The 25450-nt window shown below is 41.1% G+C and overlaps 2 protein-coding genes across 6 annotated transcripts in view; one reads left to right on the top strand and one right to left on the bottom strand.

Annotated features, from left to right (window-relative positions):
- Positions 1-25450, top strand: part of BMP2 (bone morphogenetic protein 2) — a 237776-nt gene that overhangs the window by 17688 nt on the left and 194638 nt on the right. Inside the window, exon 2 of one of the 3 annotated variants that reach the window (XM_090134874.1) lies at positions 7857-8008. The exons of 1 other annotated variant lie outside the window; for it this stretch is intronic. The gene's annotated coding sequence lies outside the window, so the exon portion shown is untranslated. Of the gene's footprint in view, positions 1-7856; positions 8009-23841; positions 25118-25450 lie in introns of those variants that run through there. One more of the 3 variants, XM_090134878.1, reaches the window with a different exon arrangement.
- Positions 542-23969, bottom strand: FERMT1 (FERM domain containing kindlin 1). 3 transcript variants are annotated; one of them, XM_090134873.1, is made up of 15 exons: positions 23851-23969; positions 19780-19952; positions 18349-18582; positions 16478-16624; positions 15305-15518; positions 14208-14310; positions 12533-12640; positions 11507-11638; positions 11311-11360; positions 8340-8464; positions 6910-7016; positions 5754-5975; positions 4145-4269; positions 2152-2293; positions 542-949 (listed from the first exon to the last, which is right to left on the bottom strand). In XM_090134873.1, exons 2-15 carry the CDS (start codon positions 19928-19930, stop codon positions 776-778), a joined length of 2034 nt encoding a protein of 677 aa, XP_089990999.1. In that variant the 5' UTR covers positions 19931-19952; positions 23851-23969; the 3' UTR covers positions 542-775. The 3 variants fall into 3 exon arrangements, with proteins under 3 accessions (XP_089990999.1, XP_089990998.1, XP_031453649.2); XM_090134872.1 differs by having other exon boundaries at positions 23837-23954; XM_031597789.2 differs by lacking the exon at positions 23851-23969 and adding an exon at positions 23357-23542.

Raw genomic sequence — 25450 nt, 5'->3', positions numbered from 1 at the left:
ACCAAAGTTCTTTCAGAACAAGTGGATGTGCGTGACTCTCTCCAACAGGCTGCTATAGATGCGGTTCCTTAGGCACAGTGTTTCTGAGTAAACTTCTATTCTTCATTACATTTATAAGCAAGGTAATTTCTGTTGGCTCCTAACTCCTGAACAAACTTAGAGTTAGATGTTACCACAAAACAGAGTAACAAGGACAGAAGACAGAAAGAAGGCCTATGCTCAAAGGTCTTTTTAACAAGTAAATTTAAATTAATAAATTAATTTAAAATAATACCTAAAGCATTTTTTCAATCTGGAAACTGACAGAATTCCTCAAAAGATTAACATCCCGAATCCAATTCTGTCGAGATAAATGCTTTGTTCTTGGTATGTGGTAGCTCCACTGGTTTTATGGGAGCTATTTATATGGGTGAACGTAGACACAGCACCACGGTATTTCTGAACTGTGTAATCACTACTTGGGTCATGACAGCTCAGCCTCTAGGGCTTTGGAATGCTGCCTGAGTGTTTTCTGTTCCCAGCACAAGTGTTAGACAGGTGATATAGCTTTAAAACATATTTATTCAGTACTCATTCTATTAAAGGATGGCCTGTTTAACAGGGGCTGATTTGACAGTGGGAATTACACGGCTGTAACAGAAGAAATTCGCTGCACAATGTTCTCGAATTCCTGTACAAATTATTTATTATTCAGTAATTAACGATCAGAGATATATATTTTTTCATCTCTTGTTCTCTTAAGCAGTGGGGAGAAGCAGGCAGAGCTTACTTCACCTCATTCCTGACCTCCAGTTAGTTTGTGGAACAGTTCTTCATCCAGAGATTCATTGTGGTCTTTGGAGCGGGTTGACAAGAAGATGTAGCCCCCAATATGCTCATGGATGATTTTGCAGTCTGCGCTCAGACATGTGAAAGCAATAGACACGTTCTGATCAAACTCAATTCCAACCTAGAGAAAACAGATACAGAAAATGAAGGAATGGAGATAAACTGCATCATTTTTCTGCTTCAGTGTCAGAGAAAGAGTGAGTGTGAGAGCACAGCTGGACCAGAAATATGGTGACAAAGCAGCACCTGTCTCTGCTAACCAAGAGCTATAAAGATTTCTGGGTCTGCGTACGTTGAAGGTCTTTGGTTTCTTGTTTGTTAATGTTCTGTTCTGTCAGGGCCCTCTTGTGGTCAAAGGCCTTTCTGGCAGGCAACAAAAAGTTTCAAATGATTTTTTTTCTACTGGCGTATTAAGTGAGAACACTGAGAAGAGCAGAAGTGGCACTCCTGACTCCCTGCACGTTTAACCAACTATGTTTAATACCATTTGTTGTTATGTGCTGACTTCAAATCCGATTTGGGGGCCAGGTTTTGATTTCCACTACTGTCAGTTCTAAAATCCAACAAAGTGGGGTTCGTTGCGAACTGGCTTTTGCTTTTGTGAGAGGCATTATTTGCTCCAGCAGGGGTTTGCAGCAACGGGGAGAGCAACAGACATTGTATTTGATCTCTCCTGGCTCTTGCAGATGGATATGGAAAACAGTATAAGCAGGAAAAATTTGAAGTTGTATTTATGTCAGCTTGTATTTGCTTGTATTTATATCAGCTTACACTTGTTCCACACCAGTAATCTGCAATTTCAAAGGTGGCTTCAAAGTTTGAAATCGAAATGCTTCAGTAGGCTGCTGGGCAACAGCTGGTTGCCCAGAGCATCCAGGAGCAGAAGCACCTTGCTAGAAATTGCGCAACGGAGCATCTGTATGGACGTGTGGGAGTTTGCAACCTCAGTACAGGATTTGAAAAACAAGCTGGGTTCTTGCATCCTCAGTCTGTAACAGGGACTGAACTACTGTAATTTAGAGGATGACACATGAATAAGAGGTATTCTTAGAGACAAAGATAACGAGGAGAAATTTACCTTCAAGTCTCTGTATTTCATCCCACTAAAATCAAAAGCAACTTGAATAATCTTGGTAGGTAGACTTTAAACTTGGAGACCTTACAGTTTTCTGAACTTTCACTACAGACTCAATTAAGAAAAAAAACCCTGTGTTATTTAGTAACACATCAGATCACATTTAAAATTTCCTCACTGTAAGGTTTAAAAAGATTTCCATTGCCTGAAATGTAATGGCTAAATACTGTGAGCTGTTCCTGTTTTACCTGGCGTATTTCCCAGTTCACATTCCACTGCTTCATGGTAGAGAACCTCCATGTTGTGATAGGGTCTCCTGTGGCTATATCTATTCTTATCAGCCTGTTGTAGGACACCCCAAGCACATCTTCTTTCTTGCTTCCTTTAAACCTGAAAAGAAAACCACAGCCAACTTTTGAGCAGATTTAGTCTGCAGTGATTCTTGTCTAAAGATGCATTTCATGTGCCTTCCGCAAAAGTGCAAAAAAAGGGTGGGAAAATTCACAACAGTCTGGGCTGGAGTAGAGTTTGGACTCTTCTTTAAAACAGCATTTGTAAGAAAGCAAAGATGCGGCCTGGTGAACCAGGTAAAATAACAGGGCAGGTAGATGTGGCTGAAGTCTTTCCAATTTGTTGTTGTCTGTTTAAAAAGTACTGTTCTGCCAAAATGCATGAATTTGATTATATTTGTTCTTAGAAAAGTGTCAACAATATTTTTCCTTGCTTCAATACTGCTGAAATATATTCTTGCACATATTTTCATTTAAATTATGTAAGCATATAAAAAACCTATTTTTTGTATCACTATTAACTTATCAAAACAACTCTGAGTTAGCAAAATATGCACATCTTTGAGTAGTGATAACCTCACAAAATATTGAGACGTCTCAACTTTCTTCTAACTTGAGGTGAAAATGAAGTACAATAGTATCAGAATTTCTTGCAAACAGAAACTTCTGAGCTGAACAAAACAAGGGAAAGACTAAGCAGATAAAAATACCATTCACAAAAGCTGGAAGAAGTCTAACCTGGCTGCTGTTTATATTTTCTATTATTTTGATCCTGCTTTTGAATTTTCTGTCTTTAGATTAAACTGGTCCTGAGGAGATAATGTGACCAGGACCACAAATAGCATCTTAATTAGCTCTTCCACTCAGATACTGTCCATCAGCTTGCAGAAATAAAGCACAAGATGTTTTGCCCATCCTATAAAATTTAAGGTTTTTGTTGTTGTTGTTACAGAATTAGTGTTGACAGATGGGGCAAAACATCTCTATGTTAGTTAATTAAAAACTGACAGGGAACATTTCTGGGCACTGAACTCAAGTGTCTGTTCTGTTCAACTGCTAGAGGAGTCCCGGGCACAATTCTGGCTGCAAGCAAGCAGCACTCTCCCATGTGTGGCTCCCAGGGATGACTAAGGAGCTGGAACATCCAGACTTAACTTATGTTTACCAGCTCTGTGTTCATTACTAGTTCATGCTTTACTGGTGGTTCACACCCTACTACTGGGTTTGGGGAAACGGGAGAGTTTAATAGTATGGATGTTTGCTCTTCTATGCCAGCTGGCCTCTGTGCCAAAGTATGGTTACCAGCTTGCTCAGTTTATACTAAAGATGATTCTTAAGTAGCACTAGGAGAAGTAGTAAGAAATTAAGGAGTGTACCTCCGAGTATGACTGTGTCAGTACTCTTCATTCTTTTGGTGTTTTCTCAAGAGAAGAGGATGCAGGTCAGATACTTTTGCAGACCTATGTCATATTCAAAGGAAGCATCTGGGGAAATTGCTGTGAAGACAGCAGGACCTTTCTTGTGCTGACTGCTCTTCCAGATTAACTTAAAAGTGGGATTTTGTTTGCTATTTTCTTAAAGAAATGCCAAAGAAATTATGCAATATATGGCAAACCTGAGAACACCAACAAGATTACCCTTTTTTTTTTTTTTTTTTTTAACATTTTAGAGACTTTATGTCAGGAAGGGTTTAATCTTACTGATGTTATTTCAGGCAAAACCCAACAGGTTTGTATAAAAGCAAGCATAGTGGAGACTCTCATTTCAGGAATGGAGTTACTGAGTGCTACTGCTATAGAAAAATCAGTAGCATGGAAGTTACTGCAATTAATAAAGGTCTGTAGGGAAAAAAAAAAAATACTAAGAGAATGTTTCCTTAACAAGGAATCAAATAAATTCCTGAAAATCAGTGACTTTGAACAGCCTGACATTGCTGCAGCAGTGTGATTACCTTACAATGTAGTAGGATAAGCCAAACTCGGGGAGGGACTGCCATGCTTGAATAAAACGCAGCTTTGCCTCCACTAGGGGCATCTGGGATACATTCTGGTGAGCTTCCAGAATACGAGCTGCCAACTGGGAAACACAGCAAGAGAGAAAGATTTCAATGGAACAAAAGTATACACGTTTTCAGTAAATCAAACAGCATTAGCTCTGATGCCAAATTCAGCTATTTAGTGGGCACTGTTCATGCAGTCGTACTGCAGAGAGAACCTGGGGATAGACTTAGAGTATAAGGGCAGAACAGCACAGGAAGATCTCAGTATTTGTGTCTGTGCTGCACTCAGGCTATTTCCACCATGCCATAAAATGATCTTGTCCTTGTTTGCTGCCCAAGGCCCATTCTGTACTGGGAGCCTGCTGGTAAACAGGGAGGAAGCCTCTGTTCAGTTCCCGCTGCTGTCTTTGTCTTCTCCACTGGGCAAAAGTATGAGATGGTATTATTAGGGCAAGGACTCCCCTTGGGAAGGTGATTCATAGTGTCAAAACAGACTGCTACAGGGTAGCTTGCATTACTAGTGAAATTCTGGCCCTTGGCTCCCTGCTGGCCAAGGCAGTTGCAGAAGGCGAACACATGAATTGCATGTTCATTTTTAATAGGTTCTCCAAATCCAGCTATTTTGGAGCAACAGTTTGTTCTCATTCAGAACCTGCAGTGTCCCAGAATTTTTTTTAGCCAGTTTTTTCATGATTCTTGCCTTGTATTTCTTCTCTGGCAACATGTATTTGCTCTGGATTCACTCCATCAGCTGCAGCTGACCTGGAATACCTCTGGAAAACAGTCTTGCTGGAATGTTAAAGGCACTGCTAAGGAGCAGTTCCACACACCACTCTCCAGGTGCCCAGTACACACTCATAACTGAAGGCTGTGAGGGAGGGAAGGAGCTCAGCAAACCCCTCAGGATTTTTTACTGATGTACCATTTGTTACTCATTTAGGCATCTTATAAGCTCAAGATGCCAGACACAAGCTAAATACAAATATATTCACAGTAACAGAAGACCCCTTCCTTATGTAGCTGCTCTAACTAATGTGCAATTTATCTAGTCCTGAAAGCAGACTGTGAAATATGCAGTCAGCCCCTCTGATTAGGTGATGGGATTTTATGGACAGTGCTGAGTAGCACATACACTATTACTCTGCTTGGAGACTGTATCCTGTGCTCAGGTGGGCTGAACTCTTGATTCAAAAACACAAATAAATGGAGAGGAAGGAGGGGTACTTGGTTTAAAATGCAGGCAGAATCTTCCCTTCCTTTCTCACTCTGAAGAGACTTTCAGGGACAGCACCATCAAGAGTATGTGATGAGTGACTTAGGAGGCAGTGCAGATGTAGGAATACTTGGAGGAAGAGCTGAGAGAGCTGTCCCCATGTTCAATTTAAAAAAAAAAAGAGGCCTCTTGCTAAGTATCAAAGTGACAAATGAGTAATGCAAGATGATTCTAGTGCATAGCCACAAGGTTTCCAAACACTGCTTGGAAACAGTCTCATCCTTAAGCAGTCATCTGCCTGGTGTTTGGAACAACCCATTCCCAACTGTAAAGCCATGCTCAGTATACCTGCTTAGACTTGTATTTTTTTGTGTAACGTAGTGAGACAAAGCATTCTGGTTTCATATCTATGCTTTCTGGATCAGAGGCAGCCTGGGGAGACATAGTCCAGTTCTTCATCTTGAGAAATGAAAGGATCTTGTGAACCTCAGGATGATAAGAGCTGTCAGCCATTGTTTTGCCTTTTGAGGCTAAAACAGAAGCAGCCATCCACCGGGCATACTGATTCTCCTGCAACAAATACAAGGGTTGGTATTTCTGAACAAACCATTTATGAAGATGGCTCACACATTTTTGTACAGCAAAGCCACTGTACTTGGTACATATGGATATGTAGTTACAATAGTACTGCTGTTCTTCCCTGACTGGGTGAGTTCTGTCTACAGAATCAACGTGCAGAACAGTTAGGTTTTAAATTTTGAAAGCCCTTTATCTTATATAACCCCTTATATTCTCAAAAAAAGAGACGCTTTCTCATGCTAAGGAATGTACCATGTAAAACAGTCTTTGCTGTGTCCACAGCTACTGCTGGTAGTAGCTGCAATTGCAGCTATATGCTATCACTGCTATTCACTGCTATGAGTACTAGAAAAATTTGGGTATTTCATCATGCGAATATATCTGGAAAATGGGCTAATGCATGAAGCTACTAGCTGGCAGAAAAAAATTCAGTATTTCTGAATATACGTAATCGGAAATTTTGTGGCATGACTGTTTTCCACATAATGATTTTTTTTTTTTTTTTTACACAATTTGCATTGATGCATTCCAATGCAAACCAAATACATTTAAATTGAACCAAATACGAGATCCCAATCTTTATCCATATGTAGGGAGTTCTAATTAAAAAACAAAAACTTGTTCTGAAAAAAATGAAACAAAATGTTGTAACTTTTTGGGTATTTTTGATAGCACAGTCTTTTATTTTTCCCAGCAACTCTACCTGGAAATAGATGATAAAGGCAGAATTAGCGTCCTTTTCTCTCATCAGCCATTAGATTTTTGTTAGACCACCACATCACTCCTAAATTTACTGAACATGTAGATAATGAACTCACCAGAGCATTCTTATTTCTCTACACAAATTCTAAAACTGCACTGTGGGTCTTCTAGACATCTCCTAATAAGTTCTGGAATACAAACTTTTCCTCATCTTATTACTCACGTTATCACATCTTAAGTATACTTCATTCATGCCAGCAGCAACAGGAATTAGCAATTTGATTCCAAACTTCTTTGCTGCAACATTTACGTCTGGTACAACTTCACATCCTAGATCACAGAAATTGAGAAAGAAATGGATTTATTTAATTACTACCTCACTAACTTTAAGTACTACTTAATACTGAAAAACTGCAGTTTTTTTTTTCTTTCTTTTTTTTTTTTTTTCCTGCAATGGTTGTTTTGCTTTAAAATTGAGGGCCAAGACTTTCAAAAATCAGGCCTGATGAAAGCTTTGTGTTCTAGTTCACTGCCTGGCCTGCCATGGATATGAATGCTCTGAGCTCAAAGAGCATGTTATTCACTATGGAAGAGAACAGATGTGGTGCTTTTAAGCTTCAGCCTGGTCTTAGGAAATGCTCAACATTTAAAATGGAGCGGAGCTGATGAGACAGATCATTTTACCTTAAGAGACTTTTTTTCCCCTATTTTACCCTAAGCGACTTATTTTCAGAAGCAGTTTAGTAGTGAAAGTGGGACACAGGTGACATCTGCAATAGAGCTGGTCATTCTAAGGATCGCAGAGATCTCTAGGACTCAGTATTTCATGTTGATGGTGCTACTACAGGCTTTCTGGAAGCAGCTGCAGTCAAGGATGACTAGAGTTACCTTTGTGTCAAGGGACACCAGAGCTGTGGACTACTTGGTGGGGTCCCAGTCACCCTGACTAGTTTAACCATGCATTTATCTGACCTACGGAGAACGTGCAGATTGGTATGTTGGCATGCAGAGCTATCTTCCTTCTTTTTCAGAAGTTTCTTTTAGGAGCAATCTTGGGCATCACCCATTCCCTGCTGATGATTATATGGTGTTCCTGCAGGAGTACATGTTGATGGAAGCTACATATAATGTTGGTGTGTGCCCTGTGTACATGCAGTGTTTCTCTTCCAGAAGCACTAAAGCTGGCTGCAGCTATGGAAATCCCCATGTGTAAAACAAACAAGGCCCAGAGATCTTCTTGGAGGTGTTGCTGCACAGAGGTGTACAAGTACAGCATTCTGCATTATCGCATCATCCATAATCCTCTACTACCACAGACAGAGGTGAGTACTGCCACTTAACACAGAAGAGAACTGTTTGGTAATAAAAGTATCACTCAGAGATCACATTCTCTCTGTGATTCACCTTTAAGTGAACTCAGGGGTATGTGCAATTTTACAAGCCAGGTCCAGATAATCTTGTGCTAAACTACTGAATCCTTTCTGTTCAGCCTTCTGAAGATTCAGTCTGCTTGCTTAGGAGTGTCAGTAACTGAAGAAGTAGTTTCAGGACTAAACACAGCTGTGCATGCCTTGAGTCTTGCAGAGATCTCTTGATGTTTTCAGTTCATTAATGCAATACAAAACAGGAAAGAAAAGAGAAGAAAATCCCTACCTTTTAGGTTTAGTTTCTCTATAGGCTCTCCCTGTCCAGATTCTTTGTTTTTAAAGTAAGATATGGAAGTGTCTTTAAAAACAAACCAATATGGCTTGATAGTTTTGATTGACAGTCTCCTGGGCCTAGAAGAAAAAAGCAATCATGCTTGTTAATACTGAAAGGTACAGAGTGCTAGTTCACTCACAAATACTGCTGTACAGCTCAGACTGCCTTGAGGTTACCTACACGTGGCTTCAGTTGGGCAACCTACACTTGTGTCATTGAGGGGGAAAGCACATGCCTGGAACGAGCACAACACTCAGGTTATCCCAGCTGTGTATGTGTTTTTTATCCTAGACTCCACATGAATCTTATCTGTAATTTCTTTCCCTCCTTTTATTCCCCCATTCCTATGTGATTTCTCTTATTTTTTCTTCCTTTCCTAAGTGAAGCCATTCCCTTCCAACAAAGAATATATATGTGTGTATGTATGTATGTATGTATGTATAGTTTGTTCTTATACAAGAGAAACTTTCCAGCTTTTCCTTAGCTAGGAAATTTGCACCCATCAAACTAACTTGTGTGCACTGAATTGTAATGGAGTAGAAACTATCTTTTTGGCTTTATCTGAATAATATCTAGCACAACAAAATTTTATTCCTTATTTAAGTTTCAGAGGTTCTGTAGCACTCCAAGAAGTGGTAATAGTTGAAACAATCTTATTCAACTCTTCACGCATGAATATACATGAATTATTTTACTTCACTTTGGTACTTTGCTAAAGCAAACTAATTTCTTTCTAACAGTAGGCAGAAAAATATCAACTTTGGAACTGTGAATTAACTGATGGATACTAACAAACTTAATTGTTATGCCAGTTCCAGGAGGAGATAAAAATCATAATCTCACTAAGAATATTCCAACAAAACCGTGGGGAAAAAGAAAAATCTTAGATTCAGTATAGTGCAAGAGAGAAAAACTGAAGTCTTAGCACTATCTTTGTGAAATTCTGCTCTCTATTTAGTACTCGCCTTTACATCTGAGATGATGGTATAAATACTGCACAATAGCGATTTATCACCTACTGTATAATCAATGAATATACAGATATTATAATTAAGAAATATACAAGAGTTTGGCTAAGCAGGTTATTACACCAAAAAAGAATAAATAGAGAGCTTAACCTTGTCCTGGGCTCATTAGAAAACTCCAAAAGGAGAGATCTCCAGAAAGAGATCCTTCCCCACTGGTAGTTAGCTCTTAAATGGGATCTAGGAGAGGTGGAGACAAGCTCCACCCCTTCTGGCAACACGGGTGAACTGCCTTCACCTACGCTCCCAGGGCTCCTTATTGCTCACCTCCGGTGATCAATCAGAGGTTCAGGCCGTGATTCATACACCTATTAGGTGTTCCCATACACCTACTCCTGCCTTCTCTAGCGCCTTTCTAGAAATGCTACTTCAGTCCTTTTTAGAAAATTCAGATCTTTAAGTTTCAATTCCAAACATAATTTTCAAAACTGCCAACTATTTTGGTTTTCAGTTTTCCAATACAGGGTCATTTTTTTTTTCCCCCGAAAATAAGACTATGATATTTTCTTAGACTAACAGAATTCTATCACAAGAAGTTAATGAGCAGTTTTTTGAAAGCTGTTATCATTTTTCTTTTTGAAATAATGTTGTACTTCTCCACAATATCATCACCCACATAAAAGCTGTATTTACTAGTGTGCTAACATGGTGTGTATTCTGAATAATTTTGAGTAAAAGTTGACTTCTGCTTTATTGTATTATATTATAAATCATGTATGTATTATAGTTACATTTGTGTGAATACATATATATATGACATGCAGAAGTTTGCATTTAGATTTATAATTAAGTGAATAATTTTACTCCCAAAATGCTGTTGTTTCTTGAAAAAATGTTCTACAACTTACTGAATTTCTATAATGCATTAGATTTAGTAGGTGATTAACTATACCTATAGGAAATATTTAATGATGAAAAATAACTACTGAATGTTTTTAAAGCAAACCATTCAACTGCTGAGAAAAAATAATCTATTGTTAGAGGCAAGTAGCTGATGGCCCTTACAAGGCTTAAATTCCCTTTAATCCTAAGCCACCTTAGTAATGTGCATGTCAAACACATTTTCTTAATTGGAAATTAATAATATTTAGCAGTTAACAACAGTTAAGCATTTTCAAGTGCAATTTTCAGTTTGCTGATTACAAATATGACTTGTAAACAGAATGAATCTAACAGATATTCCTGTAACAGAAATCTTTATCTTTCTAAAACCTAAAGCCAGCTTTGATGAAAGATATTGTAGACTTGAGGTCAGCGTAGTCATTTGTATAACCTTTAAATCAAGATATTATAATGGGATCTCAGAACTATCTTTCCTCCTTCCTTTACTTCCTAAGTAAAATAAGTTTACTTATTCAGGTGAGGTATTACTGAGTTGGTTTACTATACTTTTACTCCAACTTGAAATTCATTTTGATATTAAAAGAAACAGACTCCACATCTGGTGAGAAAGGGGTAATATGTTTGTTTTGTTTGAAAAGTAAAAAATCTGCAAGGTTGCCTTCAGAAACCCTTCTCAGGGAAAGCCAAAAGTTCTTTTCCATGTTTCTCATTGGCAGAAATGAATCACAGTGAAGTGTGATTGAAAACAAAATTGTAAATTATTTAGAGACAATGATTGTTAAATGCTAGGAAATTACAGAGAAATATAAAGAGCCTAGACTTTTAACAAGCATAAATACAGATGCCATAGCACCCCAGAAGTTAGACAGGTTTGATGAGAATCTGGCTCAGAAGCAGTAAGAGAAAGATTTGAATAGGGCAACATTAGGCTAGTTAGAGCTATCTGGTGTATTTGCTCATTTATAACCTCAGGATTTACTTTAAGATTAGAATGCAATATTCAAGGGATCTTTTGTATGGTAAGCTTTTTGTTATTATTAGTTTTAATAACTCACCTAACTAGCCTGAGATAATCAGCAAGTTTCGGGATGTCTGTGATGTCCTCCTATCAGGAATAATCAGGAATAATTTTAGTACAATACACTTTGTCATTGTCTGTTAATTCTGTTAAGAAATCGGGAACCGGAAAGGCTCATCAGAACCAATACATTTGATTTGGTGAAAGCAATTCTGGGATGCAAAAAGACATACCAAAATGTTACTTGATTTTCCACCTTCCAGCGTCACCTCTAGATTAGAAAGTGCAGCTTCTACTTCATCTACTTCTGATTCATTGGTGAAATCTTGTGTCTCTGATGATGATGATAACTTGCTTATGTGATACTAAAATAAATCATCAAGAATCAGAGTTGAATGGGCAAATTTATTTCAAATAGTGATTAGCAACATAGAATCACAGCATATGAAAACGCCCTTTGGTCTTCTGGGTCAACTGTGTAAAGTACTGCAATGCAGAACCTCTTAAAGGGAAATTGTAAGTCCTGTGTCATTTCCACTGCAATTGCTGATAAAACTTTCCCATTTTAACTGTCAAGATTTGTATTACTTCACTGTATAATCATCCCATTCTGCATTCTGTGAGGTTCACTCTGCTAACATTTACATTTGTAGTATTGTGACCTGTAAGTGCCATCCACACCAGATGGAAATTTGACAGATAAGTTCTGTGGTATTCCATAGTGGCAGGCTGTGAATTTTTGGCAATTTCATTTAAATTTAAAAGGAATTTATTGCTAATGAATTGTTGTACTTTATTACTCACAGTAAAGGACCAGGCCATGATAAATCATGTTAAATTTATATGTACTCCGTAGCATTTCTGTCTTCACACTGTGTTATAAGGTTTCCTTATTTTTGGCTGTTGTGAACATATTCAATTTCGTATTAAATTTTCATGAAGAACAAGTGAAAGGATGGTAACTGGTATGAGAAGCAACACTTCATAGTAATCCCCTTCAGAATAGATTGGTATCAAAGTAATATCTTGTGTATGGTTAGTGCTAGTAAATGGTTCCATGAAGTGTATGTGTCAATCTGAGTAATGGTATGCTGCCACCAAATTTATTTGTCTTACTTAGTTGATGTTCCTTACTGTTTCTCACTCAAATAGGAGGCCCCCAGACCAAGGAGACCTATTGGTCTGAGCTCTGCTAAAGTTCTGTCCTAGCTTGTGCCTGCTTCAAAAAACAGGTTTTGCAGCTTGGATCAAGTACTTGCCTGTAGTGCAGCAAAGATCAACATTTCTTCCTCTGTGCAGTCAATTTCTTCTAAGAGGATGGCCCAGCGGGCTTGTTCATATATTTGGTTTATTCGCACAGCATCGTACTGTAGCAGAAAAAGAACAACACTGGTCATTGATAGCAATCAAGGTACAGATTCATGATCAGCTTCAGCTGATCTAACATTGGACTGAAGCCATAAAAGTTGTTTCCTTCCTCTCCCCAACTTCTGCCCTGCTGTATGTTCCCATCCTTCTCTTATACAAGCTCGCATGACTGTAATTTCACAGTGACTTGCTGATCCAACAGAAATTTAATGAGGACTTTCTGGCTGAATTAGAAGGAAAGACTGAGACTTCCCTTTTTGTGGTAGTAGGTTTTGGACTGGCTTTCGCCAAATGTGGAGCCACACTGATAGTGAAAATAACACCACATGGCTGACAGGAATATGACATTCAATAGCTTGCTACTGCCAAAAGACAGAAATTCTTAGTCCTTACTTCCTCTCTTTTGCTTTGGCTTTTTTGGTTTCTGCTCTCCTCTTTCACTGGCTTGACATTTGTCACATCCTGCTGTGAACTGCTTTAATTCACTATCCATTTTTTCAACGTGTATTAGTTTAAATTTGTTTGGTTAGTAAGCTGAAGTGAGTCATGGATACTCAAGCTCCAGAGCTGGTGGAAGGCAGCTGACGGGAGGGTGAACCTGGGAGCATGACCTCTCTCTTTCAATAGCTTCAGGCTACCTAATAGCTCATTGCTATCTTAGGTTATTTCATAGCTATGGCAAAGAATGGAAATGTCAGGGCTGCTGAAGCTGAGGCTTCTATTTGATTTTTAGTGGGAATGGCATTTCACCTAAAACATATGACCTGAACTAAAAAATAGCCTTCTATTTAGCTGAGGTACCTGAAAGAAAAGAGGTTTACAGAATTTACGGAAAATAATGATATAAATGCCAAACCCATTTCACATTTAACTCTTGATTTACACTGGCCAATAATCATAGTTTAATTTCTCTAAATGTACCACCCAGGCCCTTAAAAACCTTGGCTTAATGAAACCACAGAGTCTGACTGACTTTTAGTGGAAATAAACACAGTAAGAGGCAAAAAACATATAAGTGATTTTTGAAGACTAAGTCTTGCTTTCAAATGGGACTCAAATACTTTTACTGAGCTTTCCAGAAGTTTTTAATCATCCAGATACATTGAAACTAAATGCCTTGGAGCTTCAGAAGGCTTGAGTCCAGAAAAGCTGAATATTCATTGAAGGGCACTAGAACATTAATGTCACTTTCTCTCCTATTTTCAAAAATAGGGCTTATGCTTCTAGATCATTTAGGTTTAGTTTTTCCCTTAGTTTTTCTTGTTAGAAGTGAAATGGAAAGTAAACTGTCCTCTATGGATACTGTTTCTTGTGCTCTTCAGATCTCATCTCTACATCTTATCATAATGATCATTATTATCTTATCATAAAGATCATTATGATCTTATCATAATGGTAATTCTGTGTCTAGAGGGGAAAAGTGCAGCCATAGCTGAGGGGCAGAATTAGAATCTGATCTCTGAAAGGCCTGTAACAAATCCTAGCTAGAATTCAGTATCTTTGTGCTACAGCTTCTTGACATGAAAGCAGTCAAATAGTGAGCAACAATAAAAACAAAGCTCTTACTTTTGGATTCAAATCAAAGAAAGTGTAATATTTAAAGCGTAGAAGAAGCTGATCATCCTCCAGAACGCCTTGTTCCATAAGTGATCGAGATGAGTCTAGCCAGCTGTGGAGGAAAACAACTCTCAAATTCATTTGTGCGGGAAAACTGTCACACCTGCAAAGCTGCAGTGTAGTTATGAAACAGAAATGGTAATGAACAGCTCTAAGTCTTGCAAGTCAGGGAAAAATTCACATTTCAAGTCAGAACTTGAGTAAGTGGAATATTCATATAGATTTCCAACTTTCATTGTATGAACACAGTACCTAAAATCTTCCTCTTTTTTTTTTCTCAACTACTTCTCACATACTACTACATCAGGACTAGATGCCAGAAACTGGGCAGTAAGTAATCATAGACTTAGCTATGCCAGTAAGATTGTTGCTAATTGACCTCCAGAAATGAGAATTTAATTCAAGCCATATTATCTTTAGAACTCTTGCTTTTAATTTCAGTATTTGCTGTTTTATAATTCCAGCTACTTTTGTCCTTCAGTAAAATCCAGTTACAATATTAAAGTTCTGTTAAACGCCCCACAGATCTCAAACAGGACAATCTAAGGCTAGAGAGACAATCTTCCCATACACGTACATCACTAAACCCCCTAGCATGCTTATTCTTCTGTCCTGTCCAATAAGCAATGCTTGCTTTTGCAAAATTCAAGAACTCACATAGTCTTAATTCATCAGAACTTACTGATTTTATCAACGTGTATCTCCACTGTTCCTTTAAAGTCTTTAGAGTTTGCTAACCAGTCTTTTGCTATATCCAGTGCTACTCACTTTACCTTCATCTAACAGAATTTAGTCTGAAGCCTGCACAGTTGTATCATTCATCACTTTAAAACAAGATCATCTGATCTTGAATAAGGGAAGAACATAAAAAATAGTCTAAGTATTTTCAAAACAAAATCTTGATCAAAGCACATTTATAAGTATAAATACAGTCATTTATCAAGGTTTTATTTTCAAGGTCTAGTTTGCCTTTAGTAAGCTGGGTTAATGCCATTAATGCCATCTCTGTTCAGCCAGGTTATAAAGAAGTCAGAGAGCCGTCTTACCCTGCATTGAGTTTGGCTTTGTCAGCTAAAGTCCGAGGCTGATACATCTCTGCTAGTGTTTCTGGAGAACAGTTGTGATGACTGAAGGCAAGGATGCTGCAGTTCTGCTCAGTCAAGGGACTATCGCTGAACCAGGTGATTGTAGAAGAAGCTGGTGTCCCACTGATGGGATCGTAAGTGGGCGTCATGGTTTTACTGTATAAACCTGGACTTGCTGCAAGTTAAAGCAGTAAAGTATTATTCCAAGGAAAACTGCCTTCAGACTTAGGTAGTCTACCATTTTCCACTGCAAAAGACTAGCTAACCTTTGTCTTTTGAGACACTACTATCTCTGCTGTTTGCAGAACCCTTGTCTTTTTACAGGCCAAGTGCCCTAAGGGATAGAAGTGCTTTTCCTTCTTCAGTGAGGTATATCTCATTTGTGTTAGATACAGGAAACACTCATATTTTTATTTCTCTTTTTCCTTGCAGACTGCCAAAACTATCCGTTTTTTTAAAGTCTGGTCTCACATTTTTAAAGAGCAGCAGCACATCCTGTGTGCAGGGCCACAGCTGATCACCTCTTTTTGTGGTACTGCCTTTCAGACACCTTTTGGGGTGACCTCATTGCAGCATTTCAGTACCTAAAGGGAGTCTACAAACAGGAGGGGAATCAACTCTTTGAAAAGGTTGATAACTGCAGGATAAGGGGAAATGGTTTTAAGTTAAGGGAGGGGAGATTTAGGTTGAATGTCAGGGGGAAATTCTTTACAGAGAGAGTGGTGAGGTGCTGGAACAGGCTGCCCAGAGAGGTTGTGGATACCCCATCCCTGCAAGTGTTCAAGGCCAGATTGGATGGGGCCCTGGGCAGCTTGGTCTATTATTGAATGTGGAGGTTGGTGGCCCTGCATGTAGCAAGGGTGTTGGAGATTGACGATCCTTGAGGTCCCTTCCAACCCTGTCCATTCTGTGATTCTGTGATTCTGTGAAACAACAATGGAAAGTAAAACATTTACACAACAGAAGAATATAAATATACTGGGGATTTCTTGAAGCTACTAATTTAAATTCAGCTATGTCTCTGTGACTACAACTCTACACTGAACTGCTCTCCTTGGGTTTGATTGCATAACAGAATTCCTTCCTCTTTTTTCTTACAGTCAGAAGAAGAAAATTTTACTAGCTTCTCATTACCTGATAATCCAGAACTTGTGGGAGAGTTGCACAAGTTTAAAATGTCCTCAGTATCCACTTCTTTGTTATTCTTATCTTTTTTCTTCTTTTTTCGGAGTGTATCTTCTGACTGTTTCAACAAAGAGAGTTCTTCTGACCGTCTGATATCTACAATGGCAATTTGGAAAATGAAGGAACATGAAACATAGGAAACTTAGAAGACTACGTCCAAAAAAAACCCCATGATTAGTAACAATATTTGGAGAAGCTCCATATTTCTCTCTGAATCTTAATTTTGGCAGTTTGAAATGAGTACCCATAGAAAATCTAGTAATTCAGCAGCAAGGCCAGAGAAAGGGCAGCAAGGGTGAGTTTTGCTAGCATTTAGTCCTGCTTTCTTAGCAAGTGTCACTATGGTTTAGAATATGAGGGAAGAAACTCTGTCCCTGAAGTAACCTTTGAGCATAACCTCAATTAAATGTATAATTTAGGAATAAGCAAGAACAAAAATGGAAACGCTGTGTTTGAAATTTGAAAAAACCTTTGGTTTTTTTTTTTTTGTTTGTTTGTTTATTTACAAATTTCTTATTTTACCTACAAGACTGTCTTGTTGATATTCTATTCCCTACTGCAGTACTGAGTCAGACATGTATTATCAGTTGCAGATCTGAAAAATGTGCAAAATACTTTCATGTTGGGTAAGCGAAGAAATTTTAAACTCTGTTCATGTATGAGAAGAGTTAGAAGATTTAATCTGGAAGAAAAACGTGGATAGGAATATTTAATTAAGCCAAATGTCAGTTAAGCAATTATGGCATTTTTATCAGAGTTGTTAGATGTAATAAATGCACAATCCACTGCTAGAAGATGAAATTGAAAGTTATATTGTAGTCAGTGTATCATAGAATAGCTTAGGTTGGAGGGGACCTTCAAGATCATCTAGTTCCAAACCCCTGCCAGGGTTGCCAGCTGCTAGATCAGGCTGCTCAGGGCCCCATCCAACCTGGCCCTGAGTGCCTCCTGGATTGGCATATCCACAACCTCTCTGGGCAATCTGCTGTTCCAGTACTTCACCATACTCCAAGTAAAAAATTTCTAACATCTAACCTAAATCTCCCCTCTTTTAGTTTAAAGCCATCCCCCACTGTCCAATCACTATCAGATCGTGTAAAAACTCAGATCCCCTCCTGCTTATAAGCTCCTTCAAGTACTGGAAGGCTACAAAGAGGTCTCCCCGGAGCCTTCCCAAGGTGCTCCAGCCCTTTGATAATCTTTGTTGCCTCCTCTAGACCCTCTCCAACAGCTCTGCATCCTTCTTGTACTCAGGGCCCCAGTCCTGGATGCAGTAATCCAGGTGGGGCCTCACAAGGGGAGAGCAGAGGGGGACAATCCTCTCACTCTCCCTGCTGCCACCCCTCTGTTGATGCAGCCCAGGATACCGTTGGCCATCCAGGCTGCAAGCCCATGCTGCTGACTCACGTACAGCTTTTTGTCCATCAGGACCCCAAAGTTCTTCTCTGCAGGGCTGCTTTCAATGAGTTCTTCTCCCAGACTACACTTATATTTGGGACTGCCTCGATCTAAGTTCAACACCATGCACTTGACCTAGTTAAACCTCATTAGGTTTTCATGTACCCACTTTCTGAGCGCACCATCACCAGGACTTCAACTATCTGGTACTTTTGCAGGTCATTTCTGACGCTGTTTTCTCATCACAGTGGGAACCACCGGAATGCAATGGATATTAAAAGCAGAACACCTGTCTTTTCATCCTACCTCAACTCAATGAAACTTCTCCTTGAGCTAGCAGGGAGTTAGGATTTTAAACAAAAACAAAGCCGCTCAATGAAATGCTCCAGTTTAGCTGCCAGAGGAGATTTAGCTTTACTTACTGAGAATTTTGCAGATGTCACTGACAGCTTTGAATACCACAGAAGAAAAGCTGACTTTCAGTCTCACTGTCTTCATGTTTGGCAAGCGAAGCCGCAGCATTTTGTGCTGAGTAGTAAAGAGCAGCTTAGCATCTGCCTGTACCCCGCATTTATCAAGAGTCCAGTGGGTTTTCAGTAGCCAGCACTTCTTTTGCTCCCACCAAAGGGCATAGTCTGACCAATCTTGTGACACTTCTAGAAAAAAAAACAAAAACGATATGGTTCTTAGTAAGTTCAGTAACTAATAAACTAACAAATCAGCTTTGGAAACAGTACTCTGCATATGGGAGAATTTACATTAGAATTATAGTTCCAGTTCCTCAGACCTAGACCTCATTTGCTGAATACTTGTTTCAGGTGCTGGGATTTAACTTTCTTTTCCCTGAAGAGTAAACCTAGATGCTGACTGTGGCACTGCCTTAATCTTGCAGATATCCACAGGGAAAGCACATCTCCTGAATGTGGTGCTATGCATGGTCCAACACTACTTGGATTGTGCTGGAATATGGAATAAGAACAAGGGGACTCACTTTGCAACTCAACAGCATGAGCTCAAAATACCTCATGCACACCCAGATGGGCACAAGTTCTTCCATGGTCTCCTGCAAAGCACTGCTGAACAGATAATCTCTTTAGCCTTAAGAACTAGCAGTAAGTTCCTTGAGGTTTTGGAGACATGCAGCAAAAGTCTCTGTCAGTCATACAGCTGTCCTCTTTACATAGTTAAAGTTAATAAGGATGCTCACAAGAACAAGATTTACTGTGTTAGCAGTAAGTTCTATGCCAATCAGGAGAACGTTAACAAGCTCTAACAAATAAGATGACCTCTACCACATAGGATAAAGAAACTTACAGAGAAGTGGAAACTTCTAAGGGAGGTAGAGTCAATATGCTGTGATATGGTACAAATAAATCTTTCAATGGTCTGTGCAGAAGAGCAGGCTGATTGAGGTTGACCAAGGACAGCCAAGGGTTGACTACAAAAGGTTCTCAGTGAAAAGACAGCTGCCAAAAGATAACTGTCTTGTTTCATTAATATGGACTTCATGTGTTTTGATTAAATAAAAACGTTGGGGTCCTTTCTACTTTGAAAACATGCAGACCAAGAAAAGCTCTGAATCAAGAACAAATAGAAGACTTTGTTCATGAGTTCCATGGAGAATTTTGGAGGGTGGACAATGGCTTTAGTCTAATCAGTTTTGAGCCCTTAGCTATCCTGACGTGAAAGATGACAAAACCTTGAGTAAATGAGATTGAAAGGCACACACATAAGGAAAGAGGCAAAATGTTGCTGCTCTTAGTTCCACGAGGAATTCTGAGATTAAATGGATTAAAGGAAAGCTTCACATATTATTTTAATGACACTATACAAATGAAACAGTTTTTACTCACTGATTTGTTCCACTAATTTCAACATCACTCCTCCAATATGAAGGTCCCCTGTGACCCGCAATGTAAATTCCTTTTGCTCTCCTTCACACTGATGATCAACTATCACCAAGAGCTCCCAGGTGTTGGATCCGTAAGCACTTGAGGAAATCATTTTCCAAAGATCTGTGTAAGCTCTGCAAAAACCAAAACAAAAAGGATATTTTTTTCCTCTACTCTTTGAAACTAATGCATATCTTCACAGTCTCAAAACATGTCCATATTGCCAAGATTTCACACCAGCCTTAGTAGGAAATTCAGATGTGTTATCTTGTTACCCCTGAACTGAACTCTGTTCTTCTGATTACTCTTGCAAGATGAAGTGGGATTTTTTTAAATTCAGGATGTATTTTTTTCCCTAACTCAAGTGTCCCCTATAGGATAGAAAGAGCCCAGTTTCATTCTGGTTTCCCCACTGCCAGTCAGAACACTGCAAAGCCTGTAGTTGTATGTGGAATCTGTTCTGGCAATCTATCCAGTGAACAGAGGAATTTTGTTGACTTTTACACTCACAGCTGTAATTTTCACTGCAAATAAAAGTTTACATTTAGAGCAAAAGGCAGAAGAGTTCTACCAGAGTATTTTACCTATTAGGGTAGGTGTGTGTGGGAGTGTACAAACAACTTTAATGGCTCTTTGCCAGCAACATCAAGGCACGTAGCAGCAGTTCCAGCTGACTGTCTGCTTCTGCAGGGATGAAAGCACGTATCCTGTCTCAGCATGGTGAATCACCTGAGATTCCACCAGGCTCCTGCCAGGACAGGTACATAGTAATCATGCCAAGCCAGACTAGAAGAGATGCTCACAGTAGAAGCAAAGCAGGTTATCATCAGTAGAGTTCTGCTAATTAGCGAAGAAGGAGCTTGTAGGCACACAGTGTCTGATGCTGCAAGAAGCATTTGGGATATTTACCCAGTGAAAGAAGACAGCAGATTATCACTCAGTGTCCCATCAAACTGAACCTTAAGAAACAAACCTTTACAGTGAAAGTTTAGGCAATAGAGTGGATGACTTCTGTTTATCACAGACATTCAGCAATGTCTGAGAATTCATGTCACAAAGACTTTGGCCTATGGTGCTGTACACAGACTGCTTGAACATATAAATTAACTAGTACTTGTTTACAAAGAAGGCTAGAAGGGACACAGCAATGCAATGGACTTCTGAAGATCCTTAAAAAAAAACATTTAGTAGTTAAATCATTTAGCCTAAGTTAGGTCAAAACATAAAATCAAGGCCCATTCCCACAGGCGAGGAGTGGCAGAAGGAATGAACAAGGGCTGATCACAGGACAAAAGCAGACCTGTTTAGGTTATGTGAATGTAAAATGAAGCTAGGGGTTAAACCTAGAAACAGGGTTTTCTAGTTTTATTCTACCTCTGCACCAAATTCATAATAATAAAGCTTTATGTTACTGATTAGATAACAAAGGAGGGTTTATGTGCCAAAAGATACGATTTGAAGGCAGAGCCGAGTTCAATGTTCAGAGGTTCCTTTCCAAAGGCACAAAGAGGCTCAGCAGCAACCTGTTACTGCTTAATCTTCCCCAGACTTTCAAATGTGCTTCCTAACTTCTTACAGCTTAAAAATTTCAATAGGAAGACTTCTGATTTTTTGTTAAATTACATAATATGTAGTATTTGTACTATGGAGTATAGTATAAAGTCATCTAACCATTTCAATCAAGTTCTTTGAAAATCTGTTCTCAGAATACCACTGTTTGTGGTTTCTTGAACTCCTCTGGGTTGAGGCCATACTTTGTGGCCTGATATAAAATTGGATATCTAAGGGATAATACAAATATGGTGGCAATGACAAATCAACTACTAAGAAAGAATAATTCCAAATGTAAAGGCAATGAAAACATATGTGTTAAGATTTGATTTATGCCAAAAGAAAATGAATGATAACATAAAGGAAATGACCTGTCCGGCTCAAAGCCATCATTGATGCAGTGGTTTTCCCCTAGAAGGAGTTTCACTGGAACAGTGCTGGGAGTCTGCCCTGAATGGCTAAAATTGTGACTTAGAACAGAGAGCTCTAACTCAGAACATCAAAAGGCCAATTTACACTGAGGAACAAATGCTGTTATGTTCCTGCATGTGCCAGCCTACACCTTTTCACCAAATAGTTACTAAAGCAAAAACTAACAAGGGCTGGTACTTAACCAAGAAGTCTGTTTTGTCTTGGTAGATAAAGGCATCATGCTGTACACTGGAGAACACTATAGCTGTACTGCTTCTGGGATAGAGCTGGGATTTTGAATTTGTGCTGCTGTGCACTACACAGATTTATTAGCTTAGGTATGTTTTAGAGCAGGGCACTGTTCCTCTCATGGAGGCAATGTTCAAGGGCTCCTGAACCCCGGTGCACCAGGATTCAGCAGAAGGGGAATACAGCGTGCAGGAGATCAGTTGTTACCATTATACTTTATTCACAGCAATAGGAAAGTCAGAACGCCACCAATCACACTCCTGAGCATCCGTAACAGCATTAAAATACATAAAAATCGACAGCTGACTAAGCATGAGGAACATGTGATTTCAGTTCAAGAGTGCAGGTATGAAATCTGGCAGAGCCGTAACTTCTGCCTACACTTCAGTCTATCGTGAGGCAGTATTATTACTGAATAATCCTCATCCGTTCAGCAAAACCGTACAGGTAACTTCTTTTTAAATTCACGTTGGCTTGCCAATCCAAAACTGAGTACAAACGCTTGTGCTGATGTGGGCGAAAATGAGCAGCCCGAGGGCTGGGAGAGCCTCGCTCACACTGCGGCTTGCAGGGCCTGGAAAACCATGGCCTGAGAGCAGCTAATTCTGGCACCCCGTCATTCCCTGAAGCTGCTCTCCTCCCCACTTCCTCCTCGAGAGGTTTTAGTTTGATGATAAGAAAACACAACCGCCAGTAAATCCATCACAGAACAAAGCCCGGCCTCAAAAAAGCGGCAAACCACGCAACGTGGACAACTGACTGCTGCGCACTAAAAACAAAGGAAACGGCCCAAACTGCCAAGAGGGGCCGCGCACGTCCCGCGTCTGAGACTTCAGGTGGGCTGTGGATGTGCCGGCGGGGCGGCGTCACGGCACAGCCCGTCGGCCAACGCAAACCGCCGGTGCGGCCGCGACAGCCGCGTGGAGCTCGGCGCAGACTGTAGCCCCCAGCTCCGAACTTCGTGTGGAAACACAGAAGGACGTGACCTTGTCTGCGCAGCTCCGCGTTCGCCTGCAGGCTAAGCGGGCAAAACACGCCGCGTGCCGCCGACCGCCCCGCACGCTCGCGGGCCGGGCAGCCGTCCTGACAGGGCGATGCCGAGGAGCGCATTCCGCACGGAGCCCAGGCCTTTGAGGAAGTGCCCGGCTGCCGACACCCCAGCGAGGAGATTTCCCGGACGGGCCTCGGTTCACTCCGCAGCGATTAAAACAGCTCCCCACACAACAACAACGAACTTAGCCGGCCGACCCCACGCTCCGCGCCCCTCGGCCCCGGCACGGCTTGCCCCGCCGCCCGCGCCGCTCCCCGCTGTCGCTCGCTCACTCACTCGGGCCCGGCCCGGCCGTCCCTCGCCTCCCCGCCCGGCTCCTGCTCCCTTCGCCCGCACCTGGCGTCTCAGCGCCGGGAGGCGGAGCGGCGCCCTGCCCGGCCCTACCCGCGCCGCGGCGGGGCCCCGGGGGCTGCACCGCTCAGGGAGCGGCCCCGCTCCCGCCCCCTCTCCGCGACAGCCAGCCGGCGGCACCCCGGGGCCGGGCAGCGCGTCCCTGCCCCGGCCTGCCCTGCCCTCCGCCCCCATCCCGGCGCCTGGCGGGCAGCGACAAGCCGGAGCGCGGCTCTCGCGCTGCCCTGGCGGGGGGCCGCCGTGCTCCGCGCGGGGCTGTGCCATGCTCGGGTCGCGCCGCGAGTGCCGAGGGGCCGCCTCTCTCGTGCAGAGAACGCTGGGCAAGCAGCCGACGTGCCCGCATTAACTCTTCGCTCTTCGAAATACCGAGCACCGGCAAGTCCGAGCGACAGCCGGGGACGTAACCTGGCTCTGCGTACTGTACTGTCGGTGTCCAGGAGCGGTTGGCTTTGCGGTCGAGGCGGCTGGGCCGTGAGGAAGGCTGCCACGGGGAAGTGGAGAGCCGCCCTCGTGAGCGCGGAGCTGGAAGCCATATCGGGAATGCTCCCTATCTCACCATTAGGAAGTGAAAGCTGCTGCGAAGAAACCATAAATATGATGTAGAAGTTAATATTTAACGTCAGAGTAACTTTTCAAAAGCTATGACTCCGTATCCAATTACTGTTTGCGAATGTAGCGACGCAGATAAAAGCTGCTTTGAAGTGACTGCAGATAAAGGCTTTCCTTTTGTCCTGGAAGGCTTCCTGTGTGAGCTGGGTGCTGGGTGTGGAGCGGGCGGTGGGACAGCCCAGCGCCCCCAGGGCCAAACCCGGGGCTGTGTGCGTCGGGGAGAGCAGAGTTGTTGCTTTCAGGATGCTGTTGTTGAGGAGCCTGACACCACTGGAAAGGAAAGTTCAGTTCTGAGGGTGAAATGCCAGAGAATAGAAAGATGTGTTTGCAGTGTAGGGATGCGTTATGATGAGCAAAGCGAGTTTGATTGACTGGAAGTGGATGAGTGCTTCTCTAAAAGGCAAATCCCCACAGAAAACCTTTCTCCCCTCCAACTCTTGACCTGCTTAGCGTGTAGTGACTAGGTACAACAGAACAGGGAAAATCAACAGGAGATAACAGAGAAAATCAAGAAAAATGTTCTTTCTTATTGAACTCTTATCCTGGAAAATGAGTCCCCAAAGGCTAGAGAGGTAGAAGGGATGCATCTCTCCATTGGGAGCAAACAGTTACTCTAATTGGAACAAAGCAGATGGAAAGTAACTGAACCACAGATAAAATCACACAACCTTTGGTCCCTTTATTGCTGCCATAGATTCAGCCACTGAACTGTTCTGGCAACACTGATCTTTTCAGATTGTGAGCACACCAGAAATGTGTAAGCATCAAACATCCTTTAACTCAAAAACTTGAAAACAAATGCCTTTCTGGACTCAGTCACTTGGAAGCACTGATGGACCTTTAATTACCCTGACCAGCCTCACCTGAGCCCTCCTGGCTCCTACTTGTGAACCCAGTAGCAGCTGTTGAGCTCAGATTTAGATCTTCAGTCCCTGTGTGAGTGACGCTGGTGGTGCCTTAGGTGATCCTGGCACTGAAGGGGCCACTTTGCATTCTTCTTCCTTGTACTTTTGTTGCTTCTTGGGAGTGGCTTAGTTCGGCAGTCGGCTGGCTGTTAGATCTTCACGGTGCAGTTGGGTAAGTTATTTATTTGTTTTTTGAATACAGATATGGATACAGTTGAGCAAACAACTTTTCACAGAAAATGCCTGAGAGATTTGAAACTCAAGGCTGAGTTATTTTCGGTAGTTAGACTTGGTTCCCTTGGCTGCTCCCCATAAGACATGTGCTCCAGACCCTTTGTAGCTTCATTGCCCTTTTCTAGACTTGTTGTAGAGCCTCAGTGTCTTGTAGTGAGGGGCTCAGCAGTGAATGCAGTGTTGAAGGTGTGGCGTCACCAAGGTTGACTACAAAGAGATAAGATGCAGAGATCTAAGGAAACTTGTAAGGTGCTGGGTTGTGGCTGCTTGG

This window comes from Phasianus colchicus, chromosome 2, assembly GCF_987193195.1.
Source record: "Phasianus colchicus chromosome 2, bPhaCol1.hap1.1, whole genome shotgun sequence".
NCBI lineage: Eukaryota > Metazoa > Chordata > Aves > Galliformes > Phasianidae > Phasianus > Phasianus colchicus.
This window is presented reverse-complemented; position numbering and strand designations above follow the sequence as displayed.